Source organism: Mus caroli, unplaced genomic scaffold (assembly GCF_978045245.1).
Source record: "Mus caroli unplaced genomic scaffold, Mus_caroli_1 scaffold_19, whole genome shotgun sequence".
NCBI lineage: Eukaryota > Metazoa > Chordata > Mammalia > Rodentia > Muridae > Mus > Mus caroli.
Window position 1 is genome coordinate 33,265,456 of NW_028227274.1, and position 27,212 is coordinate 33,292,667.

Consider the following 27,212-nt stretch of genomic DNA (forward strand, 5'->3'; position numbering starts at 1 on the left):
GGCGGCTTCCCAGCTCCCCCTCTGACTCATGGCTGCCTGCAGCTCCCCTCCCCTGGGGTCCTCAGCAACCCCATCTGTGCAATGGGGAGAGGAGGCTTTGTCCCACAGTGTGGGGCTCACTGCAACAGCAAGGCTAGGAGTCTTCCTGGGACCACTGTTAGGCTGTGGAGAATGACAGGATGGTCCAGAAGAGCCTGGGACACTGGCCTTCCGCCAGCCACTGAGTCCTCTCCTCTCTTCTCCCCATTAGTCTGGGCAAAGGGGTAGCTGGATTCCTGAGCCAAAGATAGATGTAGGTTTATGGAGTAGATAAGAAAGAGAATCAATCAGTTTCAAGATAAGACAGGAGAGGAAGCCTACCCCTCCTCTCCAGGGAACTCCTTCATGACTTCAGTGTGCCCATCTGTAAAATGGAACCCACAAGCCAGTGTCTATAACGGGATCTGGGCTAGGGATTCAAGTCAAGTGGCACATCTCCCAGGGAGAGGGGAATCCTTGGCTGCAGAAATGGGGTGGGGGATCTGATTGGGTCACAGGGGTGATTCAGAGAAGGAGCTTGGCAGCTAGGCAGTGGTTAGAGGAAAATCCCAGCTGCTCTCCTGGGAAGACCTGACAAGCTGGACAGGAAGGAGCAGACTTGGCCCCCCTCAGGCCTACATGGAGTCATCTTAGCCTGGCAGCTGGGTGGGTGTGCCCCTCACTGCAGGAGAGCTGGAACACCCCCCCCCCATGCTCTGGGAAGGGGGGCTTTGACTGCCAAGAGGGGTTGGGCCCTTATCCAGATTTCCAAGCCTTCAGCTCTGTCCTGAGTTACTACCTGGGAAGAGGGGCATAGTGGAGCGACACAGAGCGGCAGGTGTGGTTTCATTTGTCCAGGAGAATGGGAAACCCCTGGCAAGGCCTCCTGAGAGGGTGAGAGAGCAGAAGGGATATAGGCAGCTGCCACCCAGACAAGACTGGCTCACACACAGTAGCCTCCCCTGTCCTCCATGCTCAGGGCCAGGAACTGGGGATAGAGTCGTGTGAATTGAAACTGGTCTCTCTGGCCCTTTCTTTCCCCCAACTGTCCACCAGGCCCTGGGCTCCGGTCCCTTCCCATCCCTGGCTCTGTCTACAGAACCCCCTGGGAAGATGGGGAGGAGGCACAGCAGGCTCAGAACAGCGGGCGCCTGCTCAGCCAAGTATTTTGCACGAGCTGTCAGAGACAGACAGGCACGTGGGGAATTCGGTGCATGTGGGGCTGGGGGAAGCAGCGGGTGGGCAGGAGGGGAACTGTGGCTGCCTCCCTCCCCGGCCTGCTGAACCCCGTAGAGATGACTGACCCCCCCCAACCCCCACCCCGTCTGTACCACAGCAGTGTGGGTTTGGAAATGGTACTGATCTTCTCCAGGATGCAAACTGGAAGAGGATCCTCTGCTGAAGTTAGGGTCCAGACAGGAATTCTGGCCCTACCCAACTGTAGCCTCCAGGAAATATCAGCTGTCAACGTGTGCACACACACACACACACACACACACTCCCAGCCTGGCACAACTTGTCTCCTGGCCAGAGTCTGGTTTGGTAGATTGGAGAAGCTTGGTATTGCCCCGTCTGATCATCGAGGGAAAGGCAGAACGGAGGAAGTCAGTGTTTATAAGCTGAAGTTGATACTGTGGGAAAGGAACCTCAGCTCAGTAACCACTAGGCAAAGACCCCGACTTAGCTGCTTTTGTAGACTATCCTTAATAAATCCTGCAGGGCAGTTCAGAGCCCAGACCCGAGTAATACTTGACACACACACACACACACACACACACACACAAAACTAAGACCCAGAGAGGCATTCAGTGGCCCAAGGTGACACTGTAGACTATCCATCCTTCCCTCTATCCCTGTGTGGAACCAGTATGAAGAGGTGAGCTTTGGGGTTTGCTGGGGGGTGGGGTGGGGTGGGGCTAAATTTAGTCATCACTGCGTAGCTGAGGCCTCTGGGAGCAGCTGTTGGTGCACAGACAGAGGCCTAAAGCTGCATTTAGTCTGGACAGAAATATCCTACCACCCACCCACCCACTGCTTGGGCAGCCAGGCTGTGGGCTTGTTCCCTGAGGGGCAGCTTGCTGGGTCGCCTGCCGGGACAGGCAAGATGACCCGATAGGCTTTTCCCAGATCAGGTTTCTATGAAACAGGAACCGAAGCCGGAGACTGGGCCACGGGGGCCAGGGCAGTCAGCGCCTGGGGGGCCAAGGACGGATGCCTTTCTTGCCTCCCTCTCCTGCTCCTTGCTGATGCAGCCTCCCCTTCACAGAGGCCTGGGGAAGCAGCAGGTTATTTATCAAGCCAGCCTCCCCGCTGAGTGTCTGCCTGCTCTCCTCCTCCCCACCTCTTGTGCTGGCCGCCATGAGCCCAGCAGAGCAGGGTGAGCCGGGCAGGCGGGTGGCGAGATTAGCTCAGGAGGCGTGAGTCACCCCATCCCTAGCAGCAGGCAGAGCACACACTCAACGCAGTCCCACTCTCAACACAGCCAGGGATATAGAGGGTATACCCGGCTTCAGCACATCTAATTCCACATGCCTGAGCGGAACCCACTGCCCGCATACTCCAGACCCACTCACGCATGTGTGGGGACCTCAGAAACACCTGATCCTGGTACATGTACGTGCTGGCACAGATTCGGCAATCAGGCATGCCCAGTCTCCATCAGGCATAGGTAGGAAGCCACCCTTGCCCTCACAGACCTTGTATACCTCCCCATCCAGGCTCAAGCAGTGGTCTGTAGGCCCCTGCTCACACCTTTAGGAGGCTGCCTGCAGTGTGAGGTCCTGAGCACCCACTCAGCGGTGCCTGTTGCATCCACTTGCATCCACACAACACTCATGTCACACTGCTTATCTCTGTTGAGGCTTACACAAAAGAGGCCTCCCCTCAGTCATCTTCTGATGCTTAGGTGGGAGTGGGAGAGGGCTTTCCCTGACATTAGGCTACTGTCAGCCCCATTTGGGGACCCAGTTGGTGTTGTCATAGGGGACTATGGCTCAAGCAGAGGATACTCAAGGGTAGGCAAGGGATAGGCAAGGGAAAGAGGCAGACAGGCTGGGAGGAAAGAGAGGTTGGTGGAGGAACGCTGTGGAAAATCCATCTTCCCAGAAGTGGCCACCTCTCCCCATTCAAGGTGGGGGCTGTGAGAGATGGGAGCATTCTGGGGGCTGGGGAAGGAAGGACACCTCTTCTGTCCAAGGAGTCTTGTGCCGCTTAGCCTGGCACTCACTCTTCTCTGTCCCCTTGTTTTCCCCCAGCTAGCACCCTGAGACTTGGGATTTGGCCACACCTCTTAGTCTGCATGGCGCTGGTCTGACAAGAGGGCCTGGGCTGTGAGGTTGGCAGGGTGCCTGCAGTGGTGTCTAAGCCTTAGCGCCACTGGGGCCAGGGCTTGCCTGCCCTCCCACACAGAATGGAGAAGACAGACTGTTTTCCACACAAGAAGTGAGAGAATTGAGCTGGGTGGGCATGGCCTTGTAACCAGGAGGGGTACTGACACCACTGTCCAGCACCTCTGTTATAGATCATCTGGGGTGCAGCAGGCTCCCACCTCCTGGTCTTCCCTATGTAAGATGGTCAAGGGGGAAGGAGAAGGTTCCAGAAAGGCTGAGACACTCAGAAAACTAGACTTGTCCCTGAGCTGGGGACCCTGATGTTGGCTGTTACCTGCTGTGTCATGCCCAAAGCTTTGTTTTATTTTGGTTTGTTTTTGTTGAGACAGAGTCTCACCATGTGTGTAGCTTTGGCTGCTTGGAATTCAAGTATGTAGACCAGGTTGGCTCCAAACTCATAGAGATCTGCCTACTTCTGCCTCCCAGATACCAGGATCAAAGATGTACGCCACCACCCCCTACCTGCCAGGTTTTCTATCATTTTTGTCTATAAAACGAACCAAGTGCCATCTTGGTATTACAGTTACACTGCTGAAAGTAAGTGATGGGGGCTGAGGGTGGGGCTCGCCAGCAGGGCTCATGCCCAGCATATGTGAGCCTCTGGGTTTAGTCCCCATTGAGCCCCGTGGGGGCTGGTACTGAGCCCCTGTCTGCTCTACCAAAGCTATATTTTTTCCCCCCTGGGGGCAGCATCTTCAAGAAGCATCCGTAATTAGATTGTCATGGACTTGGCCCTGTCTGGAGCTGTTTCTCAGATGTGTGCAGAAGTGAGGAAGCCCAGCTGAGTGGCAGGAGACAAGGGGGTTGATCAGTTAGATTCAGGATAGAGGACATTGACACCTCACATCCTGGAAGGAAAGAGCCAGTTGTAATAGTTCCGGAGCTACTGACACAGCAGTGCCACATCAGGGTGGACATGGAAAGGGTCACCATAAGTGTAGGTGACAGGGACTGCTGTGTATGGGAATGGAGCGAGCAGAACGTATGAATAAGGGAGTTGGTGGCTCACAGAGAGACTAGGGCCTTGGTCATCCAGTATCCATGGCCCGAGCAAGTGATGACTGTAAAGATAACAAGCTAGCCCTATCTCGAGAGGTTCAGGTATAGGGGCTGCAGAACCCAGTGAGTTGAGGTTGTTACTTGCTATGATCCAGACTTACTTAGGCTTTGAGCTTAGCAAGCCTCCCCAGCTTGTCTGGGATCCCCCTAGACTAGATCTCCTAGGCAGGACAGGGACAGGACCTTAATATGCCTCCCGGGGGAGGTATGCGTCCCTACTTGCAGAGTCACAGGGAATGAATGGGTAATGGTTGCTGTGGACTGCTGCTGGTCTTTTGGGTCTAAGGAGGGTTAGCACCCACAAGGATGCCACAAGGGTGTGGCAAGCTCTGAGAAATTTCAGCAGCAGGCTTGAACCACCTAGGTACCTGCTGAGGGTCTTAGCGTCCCAGTTCTGACTGGCTGCCTCCCTTTTTTCTGGAAAACTTCTTCAGAGAGTGGTTGGGAGGTCCCTTAAGTAAACATTTCCCTTTGGGTACACAGCGGCCAACAGCCAACATGAAAACACGCCCCTGTCCCCCATCACCTGGTTGGTTTGCCACTTAACCAATCAGAGTCCTCCGTTCCATGTGGCCACTGGTGATCACTAAAGCGTCTCCAAGTTAGGTTGTCTTGGCTGCAGGTTGGTCCCCACCTCAGGTCACTTCCTCTTTTGGGTCAAAGTCCCTCCATGAAATGGCTGACTCCTACCCATTTGTAAGCACAAGATCCTTTCATATGCCCTGTGCTGTCATGGGGCAGCAGGGTGGGCTGTGGAGTTGGACTGGCCAACCTTTATAAAAGCTTTACCTTTGTTGCCCAAGCGTGAGTGACCTTGGCCGGTCACTGCCCTTGTCTGGGCTTCAGCATCCTTATCTGTAAAGGCAGGAGGACCATGCTGCCTTGTCTTTGGGCTGCTATGAAGATGAAACACGACATGTGTGAACAGTACCTAGCTAGACTTCCACAGATGATGGTAACAGCAAGCCCCTCCCCCAACCCTGGCCTCCTGGTTTCTGTCCCTCCAGCTTTGGTCGTCGGCATTCTGGGAAGGAGATGGTGCCAGTCTGCTAGCTCAGCTGGCTTGACCACTGACCTTCAGAGCACCCAGGCTGTCAAGGCCGCCTGACTGCCTGCCTGCCGGTCGGGTGGCGGGGAGCGCCAAGCAGCTTCTCCTTGCCTGACGCCACCCGCCCCTGCTCCCACTCTCCTCTCTCCCTCTCTGTGCCTGTGTGTGAGCTAATTAATCTCAGCCCCTTTGGGAAATTAGACCGCAGCCGCGTTCTCAGCCTCCTGGAGCCTGTGCTGCTACTGGGCCAAGACCTGCTATGTTTAGGGGCACTGAGGGGGGTGTGTTAGTGGGGTACCAACAGCAGCAGCAGCAGCAGCAAGGTGAGCTCAACAGGACACAGATATCTCTGAGAACCCTTCACTTTTGGGCCAAAGGGCTCTCTCTGGTCTTAGTTTGTCCCCCCTCAAAACGGTTTCTATAAGGACACTAGGCAAACTCTCGGTTAGAGAGAAACCAAACCTCTTGTGTCCTTTTCAACTCCCAGGTTGTAATACTCATCTCTCACTGTGTTCCACCTCAATGTGGGGTCATCCTCTTGCTTGCCCAGCTAGGAGGCTGATGGAAACAGATGTAATTATGGAATTTTGCTTGGGAAATTAATTTGAAAAAGTTAATTAATTGGCGGTTCCGGAGGTGGCAGGCTCCACGCCCGGCTGGCCTTGCTGACGTCAGTACTGACCCACTGAAGACATGCAGCTTCCTGGGCAAGCTGAGAAGAGGGGCCCCAGTGACCCCACTGTACAGCTCTGGGATAGGTAGATGGGAGCAAAGGGGCACGGTGAGTACCTGGGCATCAGGGTTTGTTAGCTAGGTCTACTGAGTAGGACTTGGGGCTCTGAGAACTGGCTACTTGTCTGTATATTAGTGGCCTTTGTCAGCTTCCATAGTATACTGATCTCAATGCCACAAATGTCCAGTTCTTCAAAGAACAGATCATTTGAGTGTCTACTTCCTTCAAGAATGACATGGTTGTGCCATTAAGCAACCCAGGTTGTTAAGCTAGTGACTCCATCAAGATGGGGTAGAGAATAGCTTGCTTACTTAGTCTTCCTCCCAGAGAATGAGTTCAGCTCTGGGATCCTGCAGGCACCTACTGTCCTAGGTGAGGGTAAGCCGTCTGTGGGTCATAGTCACCCCCTCCAGCTTGTCACCCCTGGCGGGCACCATTTTACTCTCTTCAACCATCCCAGCTTCTTGTCAAAAGACCTAGCTGAACGAGACAGGGCTGGGAGCCCTGTGCACACCACGGTAGTAGAAATATCTCTGTCCACCTTCAGGGCTCCTGTGAGGCTGCTGATCACATGCTTCAGTTGGACTGAGTTCTAATGGCTGAGGAAATGTGGGCGCTCTTGGTTTTAAAGAGTGATCAGGGCTGGGACAAAAAGTTTCTAGGCGTGGGAGAGTTAAGGATACTCATTGCCCCGACCCATCACTGGGCTCACGGGCCATGGGCTCCATAGCCTGTTAGACCTGTGAACCTTCTCTTCCCTAAGCCTCGTTTTCTTCATCTGGGAAGTATGTGTGGTTACATTCTGAAGGCTGTGGAAGGGTCTGGGCAGCTGTAACCAGCCTGCACTGTTTCCTCTGCCTGATCAATTTGGGAGAGCGGGTTGCTTTGGAGCTTGCTGCCCCAGCAGGACTTTGGAGGAATACCTGGTACACACTGTGCAAGAGGAGATGTTGTGAGGCATCCAAGACCAAGCAGCAAGCCTGGACCTGGGGCAGTCAGTTTCCTTCATCTCTAGAATTTCTAGGGGCCTAGCAGCCCTACCGTGAATTTAATATGGAGAGGTGACTCAGTGGTAGGCACATTTTGCTGTTCTTCCAGAGGACCTGGGTTCAATTCTCAGGTCATCAGATAGCTAACAACCACCAGTAGATAACCCCAGTTCCAAGGGATTCAAACAGGCACTGACACACACACACACTTTAAAAATGTTAAAAGACACATCAGGTGTAGTCTTTAACCCCAGCACTTGGGAGGCAGAGGCAAGCAACCCTGGAGACTGCATTTTTTAAAAAACAGTGTATTTAATAGCAATTTGCATCTCAGTGTCAGAATGGTGTAACTTGTAGTTCTAAATTTCTAGGGAGATCTGACCCAGGGCTTGGTTAAGTGAGCCACATCCTCTCGCTGAGTGTAGCGCTCGCCGGTTAGCCAGAAGAAAGGAGATCCTGGCCATATATCTATCTCACTTGCTTCAAGACTTGTTATCCCACCATGTTAGCTATGATGTGTTCACATGTTCTCTGGGTGAACTGTTACATGTCTGTCTGTCTCTGAGACCGGGAGTTCCCAGAGGGTGGTGTCCATTGTATTTCTCAGTACTGGGCTTGGCACAGAGTTATCACTCCATTAGGGACTGTGGGCTTCTCTGTTCCCATTTTACAGGTAGGCCAAGGCCCCACGAGGACAAAATCTCTTGAGCCCTAAGAGCTTTGGAGCTGAGGGCTTCTACCATGGGGGGGGGGGGGCACTCAGAAGGTGGGTCTTAATCTTGCTGGGCTTCAGTTTCTTTGAAAGCAGTGATCTTCAGTACTTCACCCTGTGGTGCTGGGGCAGTGAGTGGTTAAAAGAGACTCTGCCGGGTTCCAGTTAAAAGCGTTCTTAAGTGTTCATGGTTATTACCATTGATGCTGTAGGTTGTTATCTTGGCGTTATTCATGCTTCCTGGGTCCCAGCAGCTGCTGTGGCTGTGCCTAGACTCAGAGCCTGAGCCTTGTCCACAGAAGAGACGCTGCAGCTCCTAATTAAAACTCCAAAGAGACGGCCTGGGTGTTTAAATTTTGCTACAGGGTCCCACCCGCCAAGTGCTTCCCCCAGTCCCTCCACTGCAGTGGGTTCAGAGTTCTCTCCCAGTCTCAGGTAGAGAGGGACTGGCCCCAGGCAAAAGCCTCCCCAAATTTCCCCTGCCACTCCCTCCGCCTCCCAGACCTCTGGGGCCATGAATCATTTATGAGGCAAAAATGAAACCAATTAAGGACAAACTTTGAAAGCCTCTAATTGCCGCGCCTGGTGGCATGGAGGAGTGAGGGGCGGCAGTCCTGCTCGCTGCCGAGTCTCCTTGGCCCCAGCCCTCCTTCCCAGGCTTCCTGCCCGCTGCGTCTCGGGTGCGTCTCCGGGCGCCACCACCTCCTGGCCGCTCTCGGACGTGCCTGCACTGCTCTGGGCAGCCGCCTGGCGCCCGCCCCGTCCTCCCAGGCCGACTAATTAGACCCGGCTCCCTCCTGCGCTGCCCGCTCCAGGCCCGAGGTGATGGCGGCTCAGCCTGCCCTTCTGGGGCATGTGCCCCAAAGCTGGCCGCCTTTCCCAGGCTGAATGGCTGCCCGCCTGGCTTAACCCAGACAAGCCCAGGGTGCCTTGTGTCCTTGGAGCCTGGGGTCCACACAGCCAGCCGAAGGGCTGGGCAGAGACTTGAAAGGCAAGCCGGGGACAGGAGAGAGGCAGGCAGTTGAGCTTCTGAGGGTGTTGCGTTGGTGAGCAGGACCGCCCAGTGCCTGTCAGCCTTGCCATGACTGACAAGAGATGACCTTATGCAGATTCTTGCATTTGGGGATTCCAGCAGGTGGAGGTCAGAATCTGAACCCCAGCAGGACCTGCCTCACTGCAGTGAACCAGAGGTGCCAGCCCTAAGTCCTGCTAACTGTGCTGGGGGCCATGCAAGCCCTGGGCACTCAGGCACACTGTTTGCTGAAACAGAATTTCCGTGCTTGTGTTTTTCCATAATTATATTAGCAGGTGGGATTTTTCCTCGGGGAAGCACTTTGAGGGGGAGCGCTGTGGCTGTGTCCCCGCCTGCTCCAGCGTGAGCTCACACTCAGCTCTGCCCGCCTGCCTGCCGTAATGATTTTTTAATTATGCAGCCAGTGCTCGGAATTGCTAATCTACCTCTAGCCCAGCGTCCCCTGCTGCAGCTCACACCCCAGCCCCTTGCTGCCAACCCCCCAAGGGGCAGTACCCAGCTATATACCCATCATTGCATGCTGAGGGGGACAACTGCTACAGTGAGGGAGCAGGGTCTAGAGAGAGTCATGGGGTGGGGGGAGCAGCCGTGCTTCTCTTTGTCTCCCACTCCAGTCCTAGTCCCAACCTTGCTTGCATTGGCCGGCTGTGTAGCGATCGGCACCCATCCCCGAGAATATGTCCACATCAACAGCAGGAATGTTAGTCCATCCGTCCTGCTTCTATGACCCCCGAGGACATAAACATACTATCTTTGTCCCTGTCAGACTTGGACTTTGCCTCACTTCCACACACAGACACATAGCTAAGCTGTAGTACAATAGCCAACTCCATGTTAACATTTGGTCACACCTGAGGGCTGGGGTACTCAGGTGGCCCTGTGGCTAGATCCCCTCCCAGTCACCTCCACACCCTGGGCCTTCTCCTTTCCCGTCCCTGGTGGGGGCCTGCCTGTAGCTGGCCTGTAAGAGCCTCAATCGACCCTGGCCTGGGGGGAGTGGGGGGGGGGTGGCGGCAGGCTGGAGCACAGAGGCAGCGGGTGGCTGTAGCTCCTCTCCAGGCGCCCAGCTGTGGCATCTGTCAAGGTCAGATAGCGACTCCGGAACCAGCCAGCTTGGCCCCATGGCCCCTCTCGCCTCATTATTTTTGTGTTCCGGGGTTGCGACGACACCTCCCTCCCTCCCTCCCACCCCTTCAGTCTCCTGCGTCTTGCCTGCCTCCCCCACGCCTCTGCAGGGAGGGCCTGCGGTCTAGGGGCTTTTGTTTGCCAGTTTTTACCACGCTAAGGCCCGGCTGCCAGGCAGGCGGCTAGATGCTGACCAGAGCTGTTAGACCTTGAACAGCAGACAGGTGCCTCGCTCGGGGCTGGGATTCTCAGCAAAAACAGTGAATTGGTTTCTCAAGAGGGACAAACTGAAGCCCAGCCCCCACCGCACCGCACTGCACAGCAGGCACACCTGTGGGCAGCTTCCTGTTTCCATAAGAGCCTTAGCAGCTGGCACCAGTTCCCAACTGCATCATGCCTGTCACACTCGGGCCCCGCCAGGGCTCACAGGGCACACACACTGCTGTCTCACAGCTAAGGCAGGTTAGCACAACAGCAGAAGAACCTGCAGACAGACACTCACCCACCATAGTTAATGCTCTACTTGCAAACAACACTGATGGCTGTGTACGACCTGAGGTATGGGAAGCACCCTCCTCCACCTTGCACACTGGGCGTTTATGTCCCAAGTGCCTCCACCTGTGTTGGTGCAGAACTGCACTGGCGCTCTCGACCACAAAGGTTAGCGCCATGGACTTCATCCGCACCTGGCCATACCCACCAGACAAAGGCTCCAAGCCTGAATGTCTGACGTGCTCCCCCTGGTAGCTAGATGGTTCTGCTTCCTACTCCCTTCTTCCCAGGTACCCCGAGTTTCTTAGTGAACACCCCCAAAGGGGCCTTTATCCCCTAAAATGCTGAGAAGAGACATCTGCTTGGTGCGTCCTGTGTCCAGAGTGTGGGGAAGGGTGGCTTGGCAGTTGCGCTGCCCCACCCACCTGGCCCAAGAGCATCCTGGTGGAGTCGGATGGGGGTGGTTCCAGGTGGGTCATGACAGCTTGGGTGCCACGGTTTCTGGTTAGGGTATGTAAATATATGGGGGATTGGGATGAGGGCCTGTTGCAGATCCCCTAGAGTCTCCGGGGTAGCCACAGCCATCCACTCACTTCCTCCTCCAGCTGTGGACTGCTGTGGTTGTTACTGGGAGGGGGAGAAGCTAGAGGCTTAGTGGTGGCTGGACGGCCCCCCCCCCCAGGAAACTCAAAACCCTGGGCCAGCCGGGTGGCGGGTTGGGGCAGGCACAAAGAAGGCCTCTGTGCAGCCAGGCTGGGCTGCCCACAGGATTCTGGGGGAGGCAGCAAGAGCCGGTTTCCGTCCCCTTCTGCTTCCTGCGGAGGCTGCCGGAATGCCCGGAGCTCTTGCCCGGCCAGGCCCGTCCGGCCCACCCGTAGCCCCTTCCCCTGGGCTTGGGGTACAGCCGCAGACTCTTTAGCAGTTGTGCTTGATGTGATGTCCCTAGAAGCCTGAAGGCCACCAGAAAGATCCTTTGGAGGAGCCTTCTCCTCTTAAGCCAGGGTTAGAAAGCCAGGTCTGGGTTCAAACTTGTGGCCCTGTCACCTACTGACCTGGTGACCTTAGGCAGATAGTTTCACATCTTTTAGTTAACAGGGTATAGAGACAGTCCAATAATAAGCCACAAGGCCTGGGTGTGGTGGCTCATGCCTTTTATCCCAGCCCTTGGGAAGCAGAGGCAGGCAGATAGTTTGAGCTCCAGGAGAGACCCTGTTTCAAAACAGCTACAACAAAAACAAAGTACAAGAAAATGTTCTGCACAGTGCCTGGCTTGCTGTCACGTCCCCCTTAGGCAACCAGAGCTAGAGGACACCATATGTCTCCCTGCCCCTCAGTAAGCCAAATTCCATCTGTGGCTTGCTTAGAGGCTTCCTCTCCTACAAATCCTATGACTCGCTCTGGCCTCCTGTCAGGCCACTAGGTCTCTACCACTCTGGGTAACCAGATGGGGAGTTGCTTTCCCAAACTTTGTGTGTGTGTCTGTGTCTGTGTCTTCTTCCTCTTGGAGCCTAGGAGCAGGAGTCCTACAGTTTGGAACAAGGGTCAAGAAGCCGTCAGCAGGGCTAGAGGGATGGCTCAGTAATTAAGAAGAGTACTAGCTGTTTTTGCAGTGGACCCAGGTTTGGTTCCCAGTATATACATGGCAGCTTACAACTCCCTGTAACTCCCGGTCTAGGTGATGCTGTGTACTGATCTCCTTGGTCACCAAAAATGCACACAGTGTATATACTTAGATAGGTACTCATATGATAAAACAGTCTTTGGGCATTTACTATTTTACAAATGGGAAACTGATGCTCTATGCAGGGAGAGGGCTAGTTCAAAGTTCATGGTGAGGGAACAGAGCCACGATACAGACCGACTCCAGTGACTAGCTAGCTTTATTCTTTTGACAAAGTTTACCTACTCTAGCTCCTTGACTCAAGTGTCCTCTGAGCTAGCTTTCGCTGCCTGTCTGTGATGAAACCCATCAGGATAGAGGCTAAGCAGAGACTCGAGCTATCATTTCAGGTGGGTGTCTGCTTAGACAGCATCACTCGAGGAAGCAGTTAGTTAAGGGTCCAGGGGTACCCAGAGCATCAGTCTGTCCATCCTAGCCACAGACCATTGTGCCTATTCTCAGTAGGACAATACAGGACATACCCAGAGGGTGTCTATAAGGAGTATATAGGCTGAAGCATACAGAAAAAAGCCTATCTGTGTTAGTGATCCATAGGGTCCTATATGTCAGAAGAGAGCTCAAAAGGTCATATGCTAAACCAGGCGTGGTGGCGCACGCCTTTAATCCCAGCACTCGGGAGGCAGAGGCAGGCGGATTTCTGAGTTCGAGGCCAGCCTGGTCTACAAAGTGAGTTCCAGGACAGCCAGGGCTACACAGAGAAACCCTGTCTCGAAAAACCAAACAAACAAAAAAGGTCAGATGCCAAAGTCACAACGAGGAAGGGCATTCCTGGGCATTTGCTGCCTTTGTGGAAAGAACCTAGTTCAGGGGAGATGCTGATAGAGTAAGTCTTGAACGGAGTGGCAGGCTCTGCATCTCACTATCCAGTTGAAAGCACACCTCTAGCAGGGGACTCTGTGCCAGTCCAGGAAGGTCCTCGGAGATGGTTTGAGGAAGAACAGAGGCCTGGGTTCAAAGTTTTGTGTTTGAAACAGGTTTAAGTCAGAGGTGTGGACTGATTAAGTACGACTGCAGCAGACCCAGAGTTTTGTTTTTAAGTTTGTTTGCAGTGGAGAATCACAGTCTTACTATGTAGCCTTGGCTGCCCTGAAACTCTCTGTAGGCCAGGCTTGCCCCAAACTCAGAGAGACCCATCTGCTTCTGTGTCCCAAGTGCTGGGATTAAAGAGGCGCATGACTACACCCTGCCCCTCTCTGCTATTTACTGTCTTGCAGTGTTAAGACCCCCAGTAGTGTCAAGGGCATGTCTCACCCCAACCAATTGCTAACTAAGTGCTTGGGGTTACTATGGCTGTACTGGTCTATCCCCCCATACTGGCCTGTCAGTCTGTGTGTCTTCCTGACCCCAAGGTCAGCACCCCATGTGTATCTCTTGGGCCCAACAGGGCTCCCCAACCCTGGAGACTTCCCAAGTTATATTATGGGAATCCGAAACAGAACCCTCTCCTCAGCGTCAGTGGGTCAGCTCAGTTCAGTCGCTGGAGCCTGTGGTCTGGGCTGTCTGCCAACTGTCTGTCTGTCTGTCTGTCTGACCAACCTCCTTATAGTACTCATCAGCACTGCTCCCCCCGATACCCCAGATAAGTAAATACAAGAAACTCCTAGCCAGGGTCCTCTGTAGAGTTAGCCATGCTGTTCTGCTTGGTAATTGGAGTTACTTCAGGAAATCTACCTTTCACAGGTAGGATAGACACAGAAGGTTATTATAGCCAGTGCAGGCGTAATGCCCTGGGCAAACCTGTCCTTGGACATAATTCTAAAAATGCACTTAAGAATCATTGAACCAGGCCAAGTGTGGTGGCGTATGCCTTCAATCTCAGCACTCATGAGGCAGAGGCAGGTGGTTCTCTGTGAGTTTGAGACCAGCCTGGTCTACAAAGCAAGTTCCAGGACAGCCAGGGCTACACAGGGAAATCCTGTCTCAAAAAAAAAAAAAAAAAAAAAAAACACCAAAAAAAAAAAAAAATAGCCAGGCAGTGGTGACACACGCCTTTAATCCCAGCACCTGGGAGACAGAGGCAGGAGGATTTCTGAGTTCAAGGACAGCAAGGGCTATACAGAGAAACTCTGTCTTGAAAAAAAAAATAGGCCGGGCGTTGGTGGCGCACGCCTTTAATCCCAGCACTCGGGAGGCAGAGGCAGGTGGATTTCTGAGTTCGAGGCCAGCCTGGTCTACAGAGTGAGCGCCAGGACAGCCAGGGCTACATAGAGAAACCCTGTCTCGAAAAACCAAAAAAAAAAAAAAAAAAAAAAAAAAAAAAAAAAAATAGCTGGAGAGATGGCTCAGTGGTTAAGACCACTTGATTGCTCTCCCAGAAGTCCTGAGTTCAATTCCCAGCAACTACATAGTGGCTCACAACCATCTGTAATGTGATCTGATTCCATCTTCTGGTGTGTCTGAAGAGAGTGACAGTGTATTCACATACATTAAAAAATTAATTTTGAGGGCCTAGCAAACACAGAAGTGGATGCTCACAGTCAGCTATTGGATGGATCACACGGCCCCCAATGGAGGAGCTAGAGAAATTACCCAAGGAGCTAAAGGGAACTGCAACCCTATAGGTGGAACAACAATATGAACTAACCAGTACCCCAGAGCTCTTGTCTCTAGCTGCATATGTATCAAAAGATGGCCTAGTCGGCCATCACTGCAAAGAGAGGCCCATTGGACTTGCAAACTTTATATGCCCCAGTACAGGGGAACCCCAGGGCCAAAAAGGGGGAGTGGGTGGGTAGGGGGTTGGGGGGGGTAGGGGGGACTTTTGGGATAGCATTGAAAATGTAAACGAGGAATATACCTAATAAAAAAAATTTAGAGCCGGGCGTGGTGGCGCACGCCTTTAATCCCAGCACTCGGGAGGCAGAGGCAGGCGGATTTCTGAGTTCGAGGCCAGCCTGGTCTACAGAGTGAGTTCCAGGACAGCCAGGACTACACAGAGAAACCCTGTCTCGAAAAACCAAAAAAAAAAAAAAAAAGAAGAAAAAAATTTTAAAAAAATTAAAAAAATTAATTTTTAAAAAAATAGAAAAAAACTTACGGAACTAGGGCCAGGAATGGTAACTAACATCCATAATTCCAGTATTTAGGAGCTAGGGTTGTTGCCTCTCCCGCTTCCCAAACACACACACCCAAGAAAAAGCATCGAATGGTCCTGTAAATGTCCTGTCCTTGGCTTCAAGACTGGCTGTGACCCTGCAGAGGTCATCCATACCTGGTACCCGCTTTCAGCTGTGTGTCCTGGTCATGTCTCCCTATCCTTTGCCAACCTCTTCCTCCAAGAAGGCCTCTAGCCTCACTGGTGATTCCACTAGCCCAGCTCTCCCGCACTCCTGCGGGAAGGGTCAGTGTGGCCATCCCACTTGCCCCTCCCTCCACAGTAACACAGGGCAATGGTAGGAAAGGGAGAACCACTAAACATTTAGATCTAGCTGTAGACCTCCTAGGGACAGAGCACCAGCCCCTCCCAGGATGTAAGCTCCACCCCCTATGCAGTCACGCTCTTCTGGGGCTGAGAGGGTGGGGTGAGGCCATCACCACCACCTCGGGTGACCTCATTGCCAGCTGGCATTATGTTGTCACTGGCCTAGCATTCTGAGTTCCTCCTGCGTGTGTATCTCTAAGCCTCCAGGTGGGGCACTCCCCTGGGGGCCTGTGACAGCTGACCCCTGACCAGGAAGAAGTGACAGGCATGGTAACAATTTGGTGGCAGGGTAGTAGGATAACTGGGTCACTTTGCCTTGGGCTGTTCTGTCAGTTGCCCAAGTAGAACAAAGGCAGCCATAGAGCAGGTGACCAGCACTTAGCTCTGGGTTCAAGTTCTACCACGGCTGACAGCTTGAACTTTTGTGAACCTTTGTTTCTTTATCTCTGAAGCTGGTTAAAGCTTCCTGTCTCTCGGGTACCACTGTCTGAACATGTGGAGCATACGAATGCAACAGCAGAATAGATGCTCAACAAATGCGAGCCCCTAGGAAAGGGTTCTTACTTAACTGTTAGCTGAGGTGCCGGTTTGAAAGGAGCAGAGTCTGCTTTCAGGGGGTAGAGGCTGAAGTAGCCCCCACTGCTATCAGGTGGTCACATGACTTTCCTTCTTCCCAACAGCCAGGGACCCAAGCACAGTAGGCTTCTGAGGGTAGGGTCTGGGGCAAGAACTCTGCATCCCTATCCGTCCATCTATTCTCCCCAAGTTTATGTTAGACGGGATTCTCACTCTCAGCTCCTCCCTCTGTGGGCATCTTCAGCTTCTTTCTTTGGGCTCTGTCATTCCCATTCCTGGTCCCCTATGTCCCCTCTGACCTCTGACGGTGAGTCGGCTTCATCCTACCTACCAGGTCCTGTTGTCTCTGACCCCTTCCTAGGTTCTGTGTCAACATTCTCTGTCCTTAACACCTGTCTCTCCTTCACACACACACCCCAGCCCCCACCCCACCCCAGCTCTTGGGGACTAGTTCCTTCATCCCTAGGCCCTGTCCCCACCCGTCAGCCCCTGGTCCCAGCTCCAGGCCGCCGGGCTCCTGCATGGACAAAGGGGTCCTTTGTGGGCTGACCGCGGCTGGCGGGGCGGCGGGGCGCTGGCTCCGCATTGCTGATGAAACGGAGCCCTTTGTTGTCCCTCCTCAGGCGCAGTATTTCTTTTTGGGGGCTGGATGCGTTCCTGGCAGGGCTGATGATGGATGCGCCCGCCGCTGCCGCCTGCCTGCCCGCCAGCTTTCCCTCCCGCTCATTCCCGCTCCGCTTCAACGCAGCCCAGCTCTTCCCCTGCTGCCTGGGTATTGCCAGGCCCTTCTTGGCCTTGGAGGGGTTGCTGTGTGCCCTGCCATAGAAGGCTGGGGGCCTAGGAAAATGTCACCTCTTTGTTCTCTCCTTCTGTGAACAGGTTAGATGGGACCTGTAGTTGTTAGGGACCAGGGAGGGCATCAGCCTTTCCCTAGGTCTGAAGGGGATGATGACATAGCCACAAAGGCAGGTTTGGAAGAAGATTGAGAGCTAGGCCTAGTTCATGAAGATTGGTTTTGCATATCTGCTGTCTGGGTTTGAGGACCGTTACCCCTGTGGCCAGTCCCCTTGTGTATCCTCCCTTACCTTCCAGGGCTAGCAAAGCACAGCGCTCTTCCTGCAGCACCTGCTCAGTGACATATCACGTTCTCTGTCCCAAGCTCAGTGTGCTGTAGAACTCGGACTGAGACCACGTCCTCCCTGGGAGGACCGACGTGAGAGATGAGACAGATTCTAGGAGGGGACCAGAGATAAATAGAACCCAAGGCCTGTTCTCAACCTAGACAGACTGGGATGGAGACAAAAGCAGGGGCTCAGCCAGAGCAAGTAAGCACAGCCCTGAACCACGCTGCTTGCTGTGTGGAAGGGAGCTGACTTCTAATTGACCTGCCGGCCCTGCACGCAGAGCCAGCTTCTGGAGCTGGGGGGAGGGGGGGGAGCGAGCTTGAGCAAGCAAGAGCGGCGTTAATGCGGCTATCGATTTCTGCCACCAGCCAGCAGGCCTTAGAGGTGGGGGACACATGGGCTTTTGCTCCTGTCGCTTCAGCCCGTAGACCTCTTCCTTCTTCCCTATCTCTGTAGTTGGGGCTGCTGGGTTGTGGCCCTGGGCAAGGAAGTTGAGCTCAAAAAGCAGGAGCCAGAAGGGTGCTTGGTGTTTTCTGACCCTTGTCTCTCAGCACACTGGTCTGGAAAGGTGGTCTAGGCTAGCCTGTTGGAGGTGAGATACAGACAGAATGGTCCCCATCCTGTTATGGCCCTGACCTCTGACCCCCAGCCATGCCCTCCTGGGACTGTCCGAGTGGTTTCCAGCATGCTTGGGTTTTTTTGTTTGTTTGTTTGTTTGTTTGTTTTTTGAGACAGGGTTTCTCTGTTTTAGCCCTGGCTATCCTGGAACTCACTTTGTAGACCAGGCTGGCCTCGAACTCAGAAATCCATCTGCCTCTGTCTCCCAAGTACTGGGATTAAAGGCGTGCACCACCACACCTGGCTTGCTTGGTTCTTCTTCATCCAGGTGCTCTGGGTGCAGATCCGTGGAGAGGTGAGAACAGGCAGAGTGAGGCCCCGCCCACCCCACCCCCTGAGCATGTCAGTTGGCTACACTAACCACTTTCCTGGAGCAGAGGGTCTAATGGGTGATGGGTTTTCCCCTTTGTAAATGCAGAGAGTTGGATTCCATGACCTTTGGTACAGGCCGAGTATCCAGAGCAGCCTGGTGGGTGTGATGGGGTTGTCCAGGGACAAAGATCTGATGTGTTCCTAACACTCAAGCCCAGGCAGGGCGTGGTCCACCAGATGTTCAGCTGCCCCTTGAGCCACCAGCTGCTCAGGGGTTGGGCCTTGTGCTGCGCCCTCTCACTCCTCTCCTTGGGGATGCTAGACTGAAGCAGGCCTGCAGAGAAGGCTGAGAGGAAATTGCTACTCCACTCCATCTGGACCTGTGAGAAGGGGGCTGGCCATTCACATGCCCTGCTTAATGCCTGCGTTTAGAAGCCCCCTGTCTTGGGAGAGACCCCCAAGCCTCAGAACTATAGACGTGGCCAGAAGACAGGCTCTTGCTTGCCTCCCTCTCTCCATCCCAGCCCTCTCTATTGTCACTGTGACCTCTGCATCCCTTGTCAGGCCTGCACCCCCCCCCCTTCCATCTGAAGCCAGAGCAGGGTCCGAGATGATGACTGTGGTTTTCAAGGGAAGTATGTATGGAGTGTGTGCATGTTTCCCATGCGTGCGGGAGAAGCACTTCAGGCAGAGAGCCCCTGCTTGCTTTCTTAGAGGGTAGATGTTCCATAACATGAGGGTGCTCTACTCCATCAGAGTTTGTATTAAATGAAGCAGCCTGATTCCTTTACCCACAATCTCCAAACAAGCAGCCAGGGGCTGCAGTTCTGGTGTTGCCTGTATCTTTACTCCACTCCGTAGATGGGTCAGACTAGAGGTCGTTAATCCACGGGGTTAGGTAGGTTCTCTAGATCTCCTACCCCACTAAGGGCAGCAGCCCCTTGCCCTCATTAGTTAAGTCTTCAAGATCTACACAGGGCAGATTTGGGCTGGGACCACGTGGCCTAAACCTTCCTGTGCCTCAGTAGCCATGCGTCTCTGAGCTAGTGACTCAGAAGAAACATTGTCCTCCCTGGATTACCATGTACTGCTTGGTTCCTAAGGTTCCTCGGGGTCTTAAGTGAGATAGTACAAATAAATTCTTCACCAAGATAGGTTTGGTAATGCCTCATCAGACGTCTGGTTGTTACCATGGCAATATGGGTGATGATGCTGAAGGAGGAGGGTTTACTGACCTTTTCCCCACCTTTCCCAACAGAGTAAAGACGTTTCCACGTGGACACCTGACCATGTGCCTACCCTGACTGAGACTCCCCAGGCATCTCTATTGTGGGTAGCCGTGCTACACGCTCAACTCTGAGCCCCCAACAGTTTGCAGGCTCCCAGCAGCGGGGTCTGGGCCTCGGCCCCATCATGTCGAGCCTCGGCGGTGGCTCCCAGGACGCCGGTGGCAGTAGCAGCAGCAGTAACACCAATAGCAGCAGTGGCAGTGGCCAAAAGGCAGGAGGAACAGACAAAAGTACCGCGGTGGCCGCCACGGCGCCGACCTCCGTGGCAGACGATGCCCCACCCCCTGAGCGTCGGAACAAGAGCGGTATCATCAGTGAACCCCTCAACAAGAGCCTGCGGCGCTCCCGCCCACTCTCCCACTACTCTTCCTTTGGTAGCAGTGGTGGCCTCGGAAGCATGATGGGGGTGGAGTCTGCTGACAAGACAGCGGCAGCCGCAGCCTCCCTATTGGCCAATGGTCATGACCTGGCTGCGGCCATGGCAGTGGACAAAAGCAACCCTACCTCAAAGCACAAAAGTGGTGCTGTGGCCAGCCTGCTGAGCAAGGCAGAGCGGGCCACAGAGCTGGCAGCGGAGGGACAGCTGACGCTGCAGCAGTTCGCACAGTCCACAGAGATGCTAAAGCGCGTGGTGCAGGAACACCTGCCACTGATGAGCGAGGCCGGTGCCGGCCTGCCTGACATGGAGGCTGTGGCCGGCGCCGAAGCCCTCAATGGCCAGTCCGACTTCCCCTATCTGGGCGCTTTCCCCATCAATCCGGGCCTCTTCATCATGACCCCAGCTGGCGTGTTCCTGGCTGAGAGTGCGCTGCACATGGCTGGGCTGGCCGAGTACCCCATGCAGGGAGAGCTGGCTTCCGCCATCAGCTCAGGCAAGAAGAAGCGGAAACGCTGCGGCATGTGTGCGCCCTGCCGGCGGCGCATCAACTGCGAGCAGTGCAGCAGTTGTAGGAACCGAAAGACTGGCCATCAGATTTGCAAATTCAGAAAGTGTGAAGAACTCAAAAAGAAGCCTTCCGCTGCTCTGGAGGTAACAGCACCGTAGAGGGAGGTGTGCGGGCTCTCCCATCTGTCTGGCGGTCCATACCTACCCCTGAGTCCTGGAGCCCACCTTTCCTGTCTGCAAGTGTGGGGGATACCCAAGCCCCTAGGGCCTGGAGGTCTGGCTGCAAGATACCTGTTCACTGCCCTAAAAGTCAGAGCCACATCCTGAGATGCCAGCAAGCCATGGTTTGCAGGTAGGGGCCTGGCGTTCCCAGTGAGGCCCTGGGACTCTGATGCCCCTCCTAGGGCCTGTGTCAAGATATTCCCACATAGGTACCAAGTTTCTATCTCCTAGACATGTCCTAAAGCATCTAGTCTGTAACCTAAGACTGGTTCTGTCCCTAGCCCTATCTGAGGGGTTTTGTCTATGGACCCTGTGGCCTTGAGAAGAGTCCTGTGTTGTTGAACTCCCAACCCAGCCCCACCCCCAACCCCCACTCCCCAAGATAGAGTAGTCCCAGTGCTGCCTGCCCTGCCTGCAGGTAGGAAGAGGCAGCTCATTCATAACTGAGCTTGGTGTACCTGCAGGGATCTGTTTACCCGTGTAGCAGAGCCTGGCTCTCTGTCCCAGATCCTGTGAACTAGCCCGAGTTCAGGAGCAGCTTTGCAGTTTCCCATCCCTGCCCACTTGTCTCCACTCCTTGCAAGGTGGCTTGACTCCATAATGGTTGGAAAGGCATCCTAGTCGTGGCCTTTTGGCCACCTTTCTGACCGCAGCCTGCCTCTCTTTCATGTGTCTTGCTTACCTACCAGCACACCAAGGCACCCCACTCCAGGGTGGACACCCATGTGTACTCCTGCCCTTTAGGCCACCTCATCATAGACTTGGCTGCTTCCCCGCCACATGCACACAGCAGTGCTCACACTCACTTGCCAGAACGCAGCTGTGGCCCCAGGTAAACGATGGCCACCTGGTGCTAGGTGCCTTTGGGCATCTGAGTGGCTCAGGAGGCCTCTGGGTGCTCTGGGCCTTTGGGTAGCCCAGCTGGGTCATAGCTCCTTCTTTGGCCAACCTGGCCTGGCCGAGATGACCGGAACTCTTCGGGGTAACTGCCCGTGCGTTCTCCATGCCCGTTCCTCCGTCATTGAGCTGGCCACGGGGAGCATCTTGCACCAGGCCCACCGGGACCCTGACTGAACTCTCTCCTTGTTTTTGTCTCCCGCCCCGCCAGAAGGTGATGCTTCCGTCGGGAGCCGCCTTCCGGTGGTTTCAGTGATTTCAGTGACGGCCGGGAACCCAAAGCTGCCCTCTCCGTGCAATGTCACTGCCCGCGTGGTCTCCGGCAAGGGATTCGGGCGAAGACAAACGGATGCACCCGTCTTTAGAACCAAAAATATTCTCTCACAGATTTCATTCCTGTTTTTATATATATATATTTTTTGTTGTCGTTTTAACATCTCCACGTCCCTAGTATAAAAAGAAAAAGAAAAGAAAAAAAATTTAACTGCTTTTTCAGAAGAACATCAACAACAACAAGAGAGGTAAAGACGAATCTATAAAGTACCGAGACTTCCTGGGCAAAGAATGGACAATCAGTCTCCTTCCTGTGTCAATGTCAATGTCAATGTTGTCTGTGCGGGAGATGCTGTTTTTGTGTAGAGAATGTAAATTTTCTGTAACCTTTTGCAATCTAGTTACTAATAAGCACTACTGTAATTTAGCACAGTTTTAACTCCACTCTCATTTTAAACTTCCTTTGATTCTTTCCAACCATGAAATAGTGCATAGTTTGCCTGGAGAATCCACTCACGTTTATAAAGGAATTGGTGGTGGCACCGTATAGAAGCCCCTCTGTATCCATCCATGTGTGCAGAGGGGCCAGAGCCCACTGGGACTGGGAGTTCCTGACCCAGGCCCGACCATGTTGCACCCCATCGTCCCCTGATTGGGATCCCCCTACCCCAACAGTGATGGATTTTGGAGAGATGAAAATTCTATTCATTTGTTGATCCACTGAGATCTGGAGAGCCCACATCTCAGTATTTCTGATCCTGGCTACTTCCCCTAGAGAAAATAAGCCCTCTTTTCTCAGCCTTGCTCGAAGCAGCAGAAGAAAGGGCTTCTCTGCGTGGTCCCCTGCTGGTAGGGGTGGGTGCCCAGGGGGCCCCCTGCCCGTGGCCAGCTCCCTGCTGAGGAACATGCTGTTTGTATTGTTTTAGGAGACCAGGCTGTTTTGTGAATAAAACTGAATGCATGTTTGTGTCATGATAACACTACTGGCTTCTTGCTCTTGGGTTTGGGGGGCTGGCTTGGGGCTGGGGCTGGCTAGAGTTTTGGGAAGGAGTAGCCTTTGGACCCAGGAGGTAGGGTGAGAGCTGAAACAGGCATGCATCCTGGAAACAGCATGGAACCATTTGTGTATGGAAGGGTTGGTGTGTCCCAGCTCCTAGCTCTTTAACCTGACCATTGCCAGGCCGACTGTGCTATTGGAGTGGGCCTGGACTACTTGGATCCTTCTGTGGGGCAGCCATCTCCCACACACCCAGCCACCCACACAGTTTCCCCCTGGGTTTCTGGAATGCAGCTGTGCCCTCTGTCATGCCTGGTCTTGGATCCCTTCCATTCCAGCCTGATTTTAAGAAGTGCACTGCCTGCCTAACCTCCAGAGGGTTGGTTGGTAAGGGGCGCTCTAGAACCTCAGAAGCCAGCCGCCATCTGGGGAAATCCTTACAGAGCCCATGGTGTAGGCCAGGGTGACTGTAACAGACAGGTGTGTGGTTCGGATGCTGCTTTTCACACATCCTAGAGGCCAACCCCGAACCTTGCCAACCACTGGAGGAGTGCTCTTCCCCTTCCCCTCATCTGCTCTGAGCCTGGCAGAGATGGAAGCTAGACTTGCAGAAGGACTTCCTGACAAGGTTTCAGGTGGGTGAAGGCTTTCAGAACAAAGCAAGGTGGGGCTTCTGGAGCTGAGTGGGTGGTGAGGTGGGAGAGATGGGCTGTCTGCTATTGTTCTTGGAAGAGGGAGGGGGGAGCAGGGAAGAGGGATCCTGACCCCAACCCTTTCCCTGTGTCACAGGCTTCCTTGGAGCACCAAGGGCTCAGCAGCCTGGCCTGGCACAGCAGGGGTAGGCAGGGGCAGGCAGGGGCGGGGGAGGTAGCTTTCAACTCCATCCCTGCCTGGGAAAATTCCCTTTCATGTGGCTGCCTGTGATCTCTCCAGGCGGCTCTGCAAAAGGGGGGTGTCCAGCAGGGAGTGTGGGGGGTGTTACAGCTGGGGGCACCCTCATTGCAGCACAAGGCAAACCAGCACCTTGAGAAGGGAGGGCTTCAGAGGGAGTGGGGAGCCTGGCCAGCAGGGGGCACTGGGCTGGAGGCCTTTGCTGGCAGCACACAGACTGCAGATGGCCTAGGCCAGCCCTCTGGCACATCTCCAGGGGTGGGGTGGGTGGCTCTGGTGCCAGCCTTAATGGGAAGGGGATGTTGTGACTCGGCCCCCCACCCCACAGTGCAGAAAGCCAAGGTCCAGAGCCCCTCACTTTTGAGTTCCTGCCTCTTGATGTACCCAAGGGCACTGTGAGGTGGACACTAGCCAGACTGTTTCTGAGGGAAGCAAAGGGAACAGGTTGCTGCCAAGCCAAGCCTTGCCCTGGGAAGTGATACTCTCCAGGTGGATGGATGGTCAAGGAGGAACCGCCATTATGAAGGCCAGGCTTGGTGCATACTGAGCAGTGGTCGAGGGCGACTGGTACTTTGGAACTATTCACCAGGCTGAAGAGATGAGTCGCTGCTAAGAGTACTTGGTGCTCTCACAACGGACTGGAGTGTGTTTCCCAGCGTGTGATGCTCACAACCACCTGTAACTCCAGCTCCGGGGGATCCAGCGCCCTCTTCTGGCCTCTTCATTCACCAGCACATAAGCACACACATACATAGAGGTTAAATATATATTTGGGCCAGCTCTGGTAGCACAAACCAGTAACCCCAGCTGTGAAAGCTGAGACAGGAGAATATCCCTGTCTGAAACATAAAACATCCTAATAAGGTGATTACATTTCCCTGATGCCAGAACTTCGGGAATCCGGAAAGCCTTAGTTTTAGTGAGTGTGGAGGTATCCTGAGCTATATCAGGCACTGGCTCAAGAAAAAAAAAAAAGTCTTGTGTGGTGGGGTGTGCCTTGAATTCCAGGGCTCAGAAGATAAAGGGAAATAGATCTCTTGTGAGTTCAAGGCCAGCCTGGTCTACACAGTTCCTGGACACCCATGGCTATGTAGGAAGACCTTGTCTCAAAACAAAAAAATTTTGAATGTGTGCTTTCCCAGTTCAATAGCCCGCTCCCACTTTGGGAATGTCCACTGAACTTTACTGTATATTTATGTATGTGGGTGTTAGGCCTGAATGTAGTCTGCACCACATGGGGGCCCAATATCTGTAAGAGGCCAAAGAGTGTCAGATGCTCTGAGACCATAGTCACAGACAGTTGGAAGTCATCTTATGGATATTGAAAATTGAACTCTGCTCCTCTAGAAGAGCAGTGTTTGTGACTGCCGAGCTACCTTCCCTAGCCCCACACTGAATATTTCTTTAAAATGTTCACCAGACCTCTCCAAAAGGCCTTTCTGGGTGGACCTGACCTTAGCATTCTCCCTAAGACTTTCTCTGCCATAGAACCCACCTATACAGTATGGTCCTGGCCCTTGCTAACCAGCCCATTGCCCTACTTTTTGGCTATGTGGCTTAAAGGTGTCAAACTCCTGAGACCTAGTCTGTCTTTACACACCTTTGAGTCCCCGAGTTGTGTTCAGAGTCTGTCTCCTATCCCTTTATCTCTGTTTTAGACCTCTCTTCTGCTGACAAAGGATGCTCTTAGCGGAGTGAGGACGGTTCATCCCCTCCCTTGTCAGGATGGGAAGTGTAGACTCCTGGTGATCCCTACCTACAACAATCTAATGGTCAGAACTAGCTTTGAGGGTGGCAAGGCATGAGTTGGAAGGGCTAGGCACACTCCTAGAGACAAGTCCAGTAACGTGTGTGTGTGTGTGTGTGTGTGTGTGTGTGTGTGTGTGTGCGTGCCCACACAAGAGGAGAGGGAGACTGAGGCTGATTTAAAGCCTAGAAAAATCTTATGAGGCTGTGTCCAGGAACATGACTGTACCATTGAATGTGACATGAAAGTGGGCTTGAGATGATGTGGAAGACATTTAAGACGCGGTGTGTCCATGGATTCATGTATGAATGATTTTTTTTTTTTTTTTTTTTTTTTTTTTTGGTTTTTACGAGACAGGGTTTCTCTGTATAGCCCTGGCTGTCCTGGAGCTCACTTTGTAGACCAGGCTGGCCTCGAACTCAGAAATCCGCCTGCCTCTGCCTCCCGAGTGCTGGGATTAAAGGCATGCGCCACCACGCCCGGCCATGAATGATCTTATTGGGATGTTCAGTGATATTGTTTGTGTTCCTGTGACCATGTACAGTCCTGTAGCAGACCCAGGATGATAAGATGGACAGTGAATGTAACATTGGATGATTTTGAGTCTGTGGTACTGAATATACAATACTGTTGTATATTACGTGACCCTGGGACAGCACTTCACAATACTAAGTGTCCATGACTCATACACATGGCCCTGAGACTGACATCGGAGAGAGTGTCTGACATATGTGATGACCATGTTGTAACCCTGCATGTTGCCTACATAACGCTGTGGATGTGCAGTGTTGTACATACATGTGTCGGTATGCCCATGGGGTCCCAGGGGTACAGCCCCGTTCATGTGTGTTTTCCCACAGCATTTCCTGCTCCTCACCCCTGACAGCTGTACAACTCTAGAGAAAGCACAAGGCCCTCGGGACATTTTATTCGCCAGTGTGGGTCCAGAAGCCCAGGCTGCACTGGGTGCTGGCATGAGGGGATGGGAGGACAGGAGGGAGGCTTCTCCCACAGCTGAAATGGCCCTCTCCCAAACCTTTCACTGCTGCCTTCAGCGCCACCAAATACCTTGGCAACTCTGACTCCTTTGTTCTGTGGCCGCCAAAGGCCTCCTTTTTCAACCCTAGAATGTCCAGTGCCTGCCTGGCAGGCGACCCTTCTCCCATGACAGCCAGCTCGGTATGACCTAGTCCCTCCCCACTGAAACCACTAACCTCCAACACAACACACACACAGCTCTCCAAGTCTGTCCCACGCTCTATACTATCTACACAGGGCTACAGACTGGCCCTGAACTGTGAGTGTGGTGTGCAGGAAGGAGGAACCACAACAGTTCCAGTTCCTGGGGCAGTGCTGGGTGATGGTGGGGCAGCACCTGGGTTCTGGAAGGGCACAACTTCCTCTTGGCACATGGCCAAGTTGGAAGCTCAGCCTTCAGTCCAGACTGGTTTCCGTTCTGAGTTGGTCGATGTGTCTCTGGCTGAGGTAAACCATCAGGGTTGGGCTTATGACCTATTTTATAGATGACGGACATTGTGTGACTCACCACAAGCAAGATGGCGGTCAGCACCCGGGCTTCTGCTCTCTTGGGAGGAGGACCAGATGCCTCCAGAAGAGTTGGCAGGGGGCCTGGGAGTCTGGACATATGGGTTTCTCCCCATGTACTGGTCATGATGTGTC

At 53.7% G+C, this 27,212-nt stretch overlaps 1 protein-coding gene across 5 annotated transcripts in view; it reads left to right on the forward strand.

The window, feature by feature from the left end:
- Positions 1–22,875, forward strand: part of Cxxc5 (CXXC finger protein 5) — a 32,465-nt gene extending 9,590 nt beyond the window's left edge. For 4 of the 5 annotated variants that reach the window (XM_021150508.3, XM_021150506.2, XM_021150505.2 and 1 more), the window contains exons 2-3: positions 19,589–20,649; positions 21,836–22,875. In XM_021150508.3, coding sequence (XP_021006167.1) covers positions 19,744–20,649; positions 21,836–21,880 — 951 coding nt within the window. In that variant the 5' untranslated portion in view covers positions 19,589–19,743 and the 3' untranslated portion in view covers positions 21,881–22,875. Of the gene's footprint in view, positions 1–15,889; positions 15,971–19,588; positions 20,650–21,835 lie in introns of those variants that run through there. The other variant, XM_021150507.3, reaches the window with a different exon arrangement.
- Positions 22,876–27,212: the final 4,337 nt, after the last annotated feature.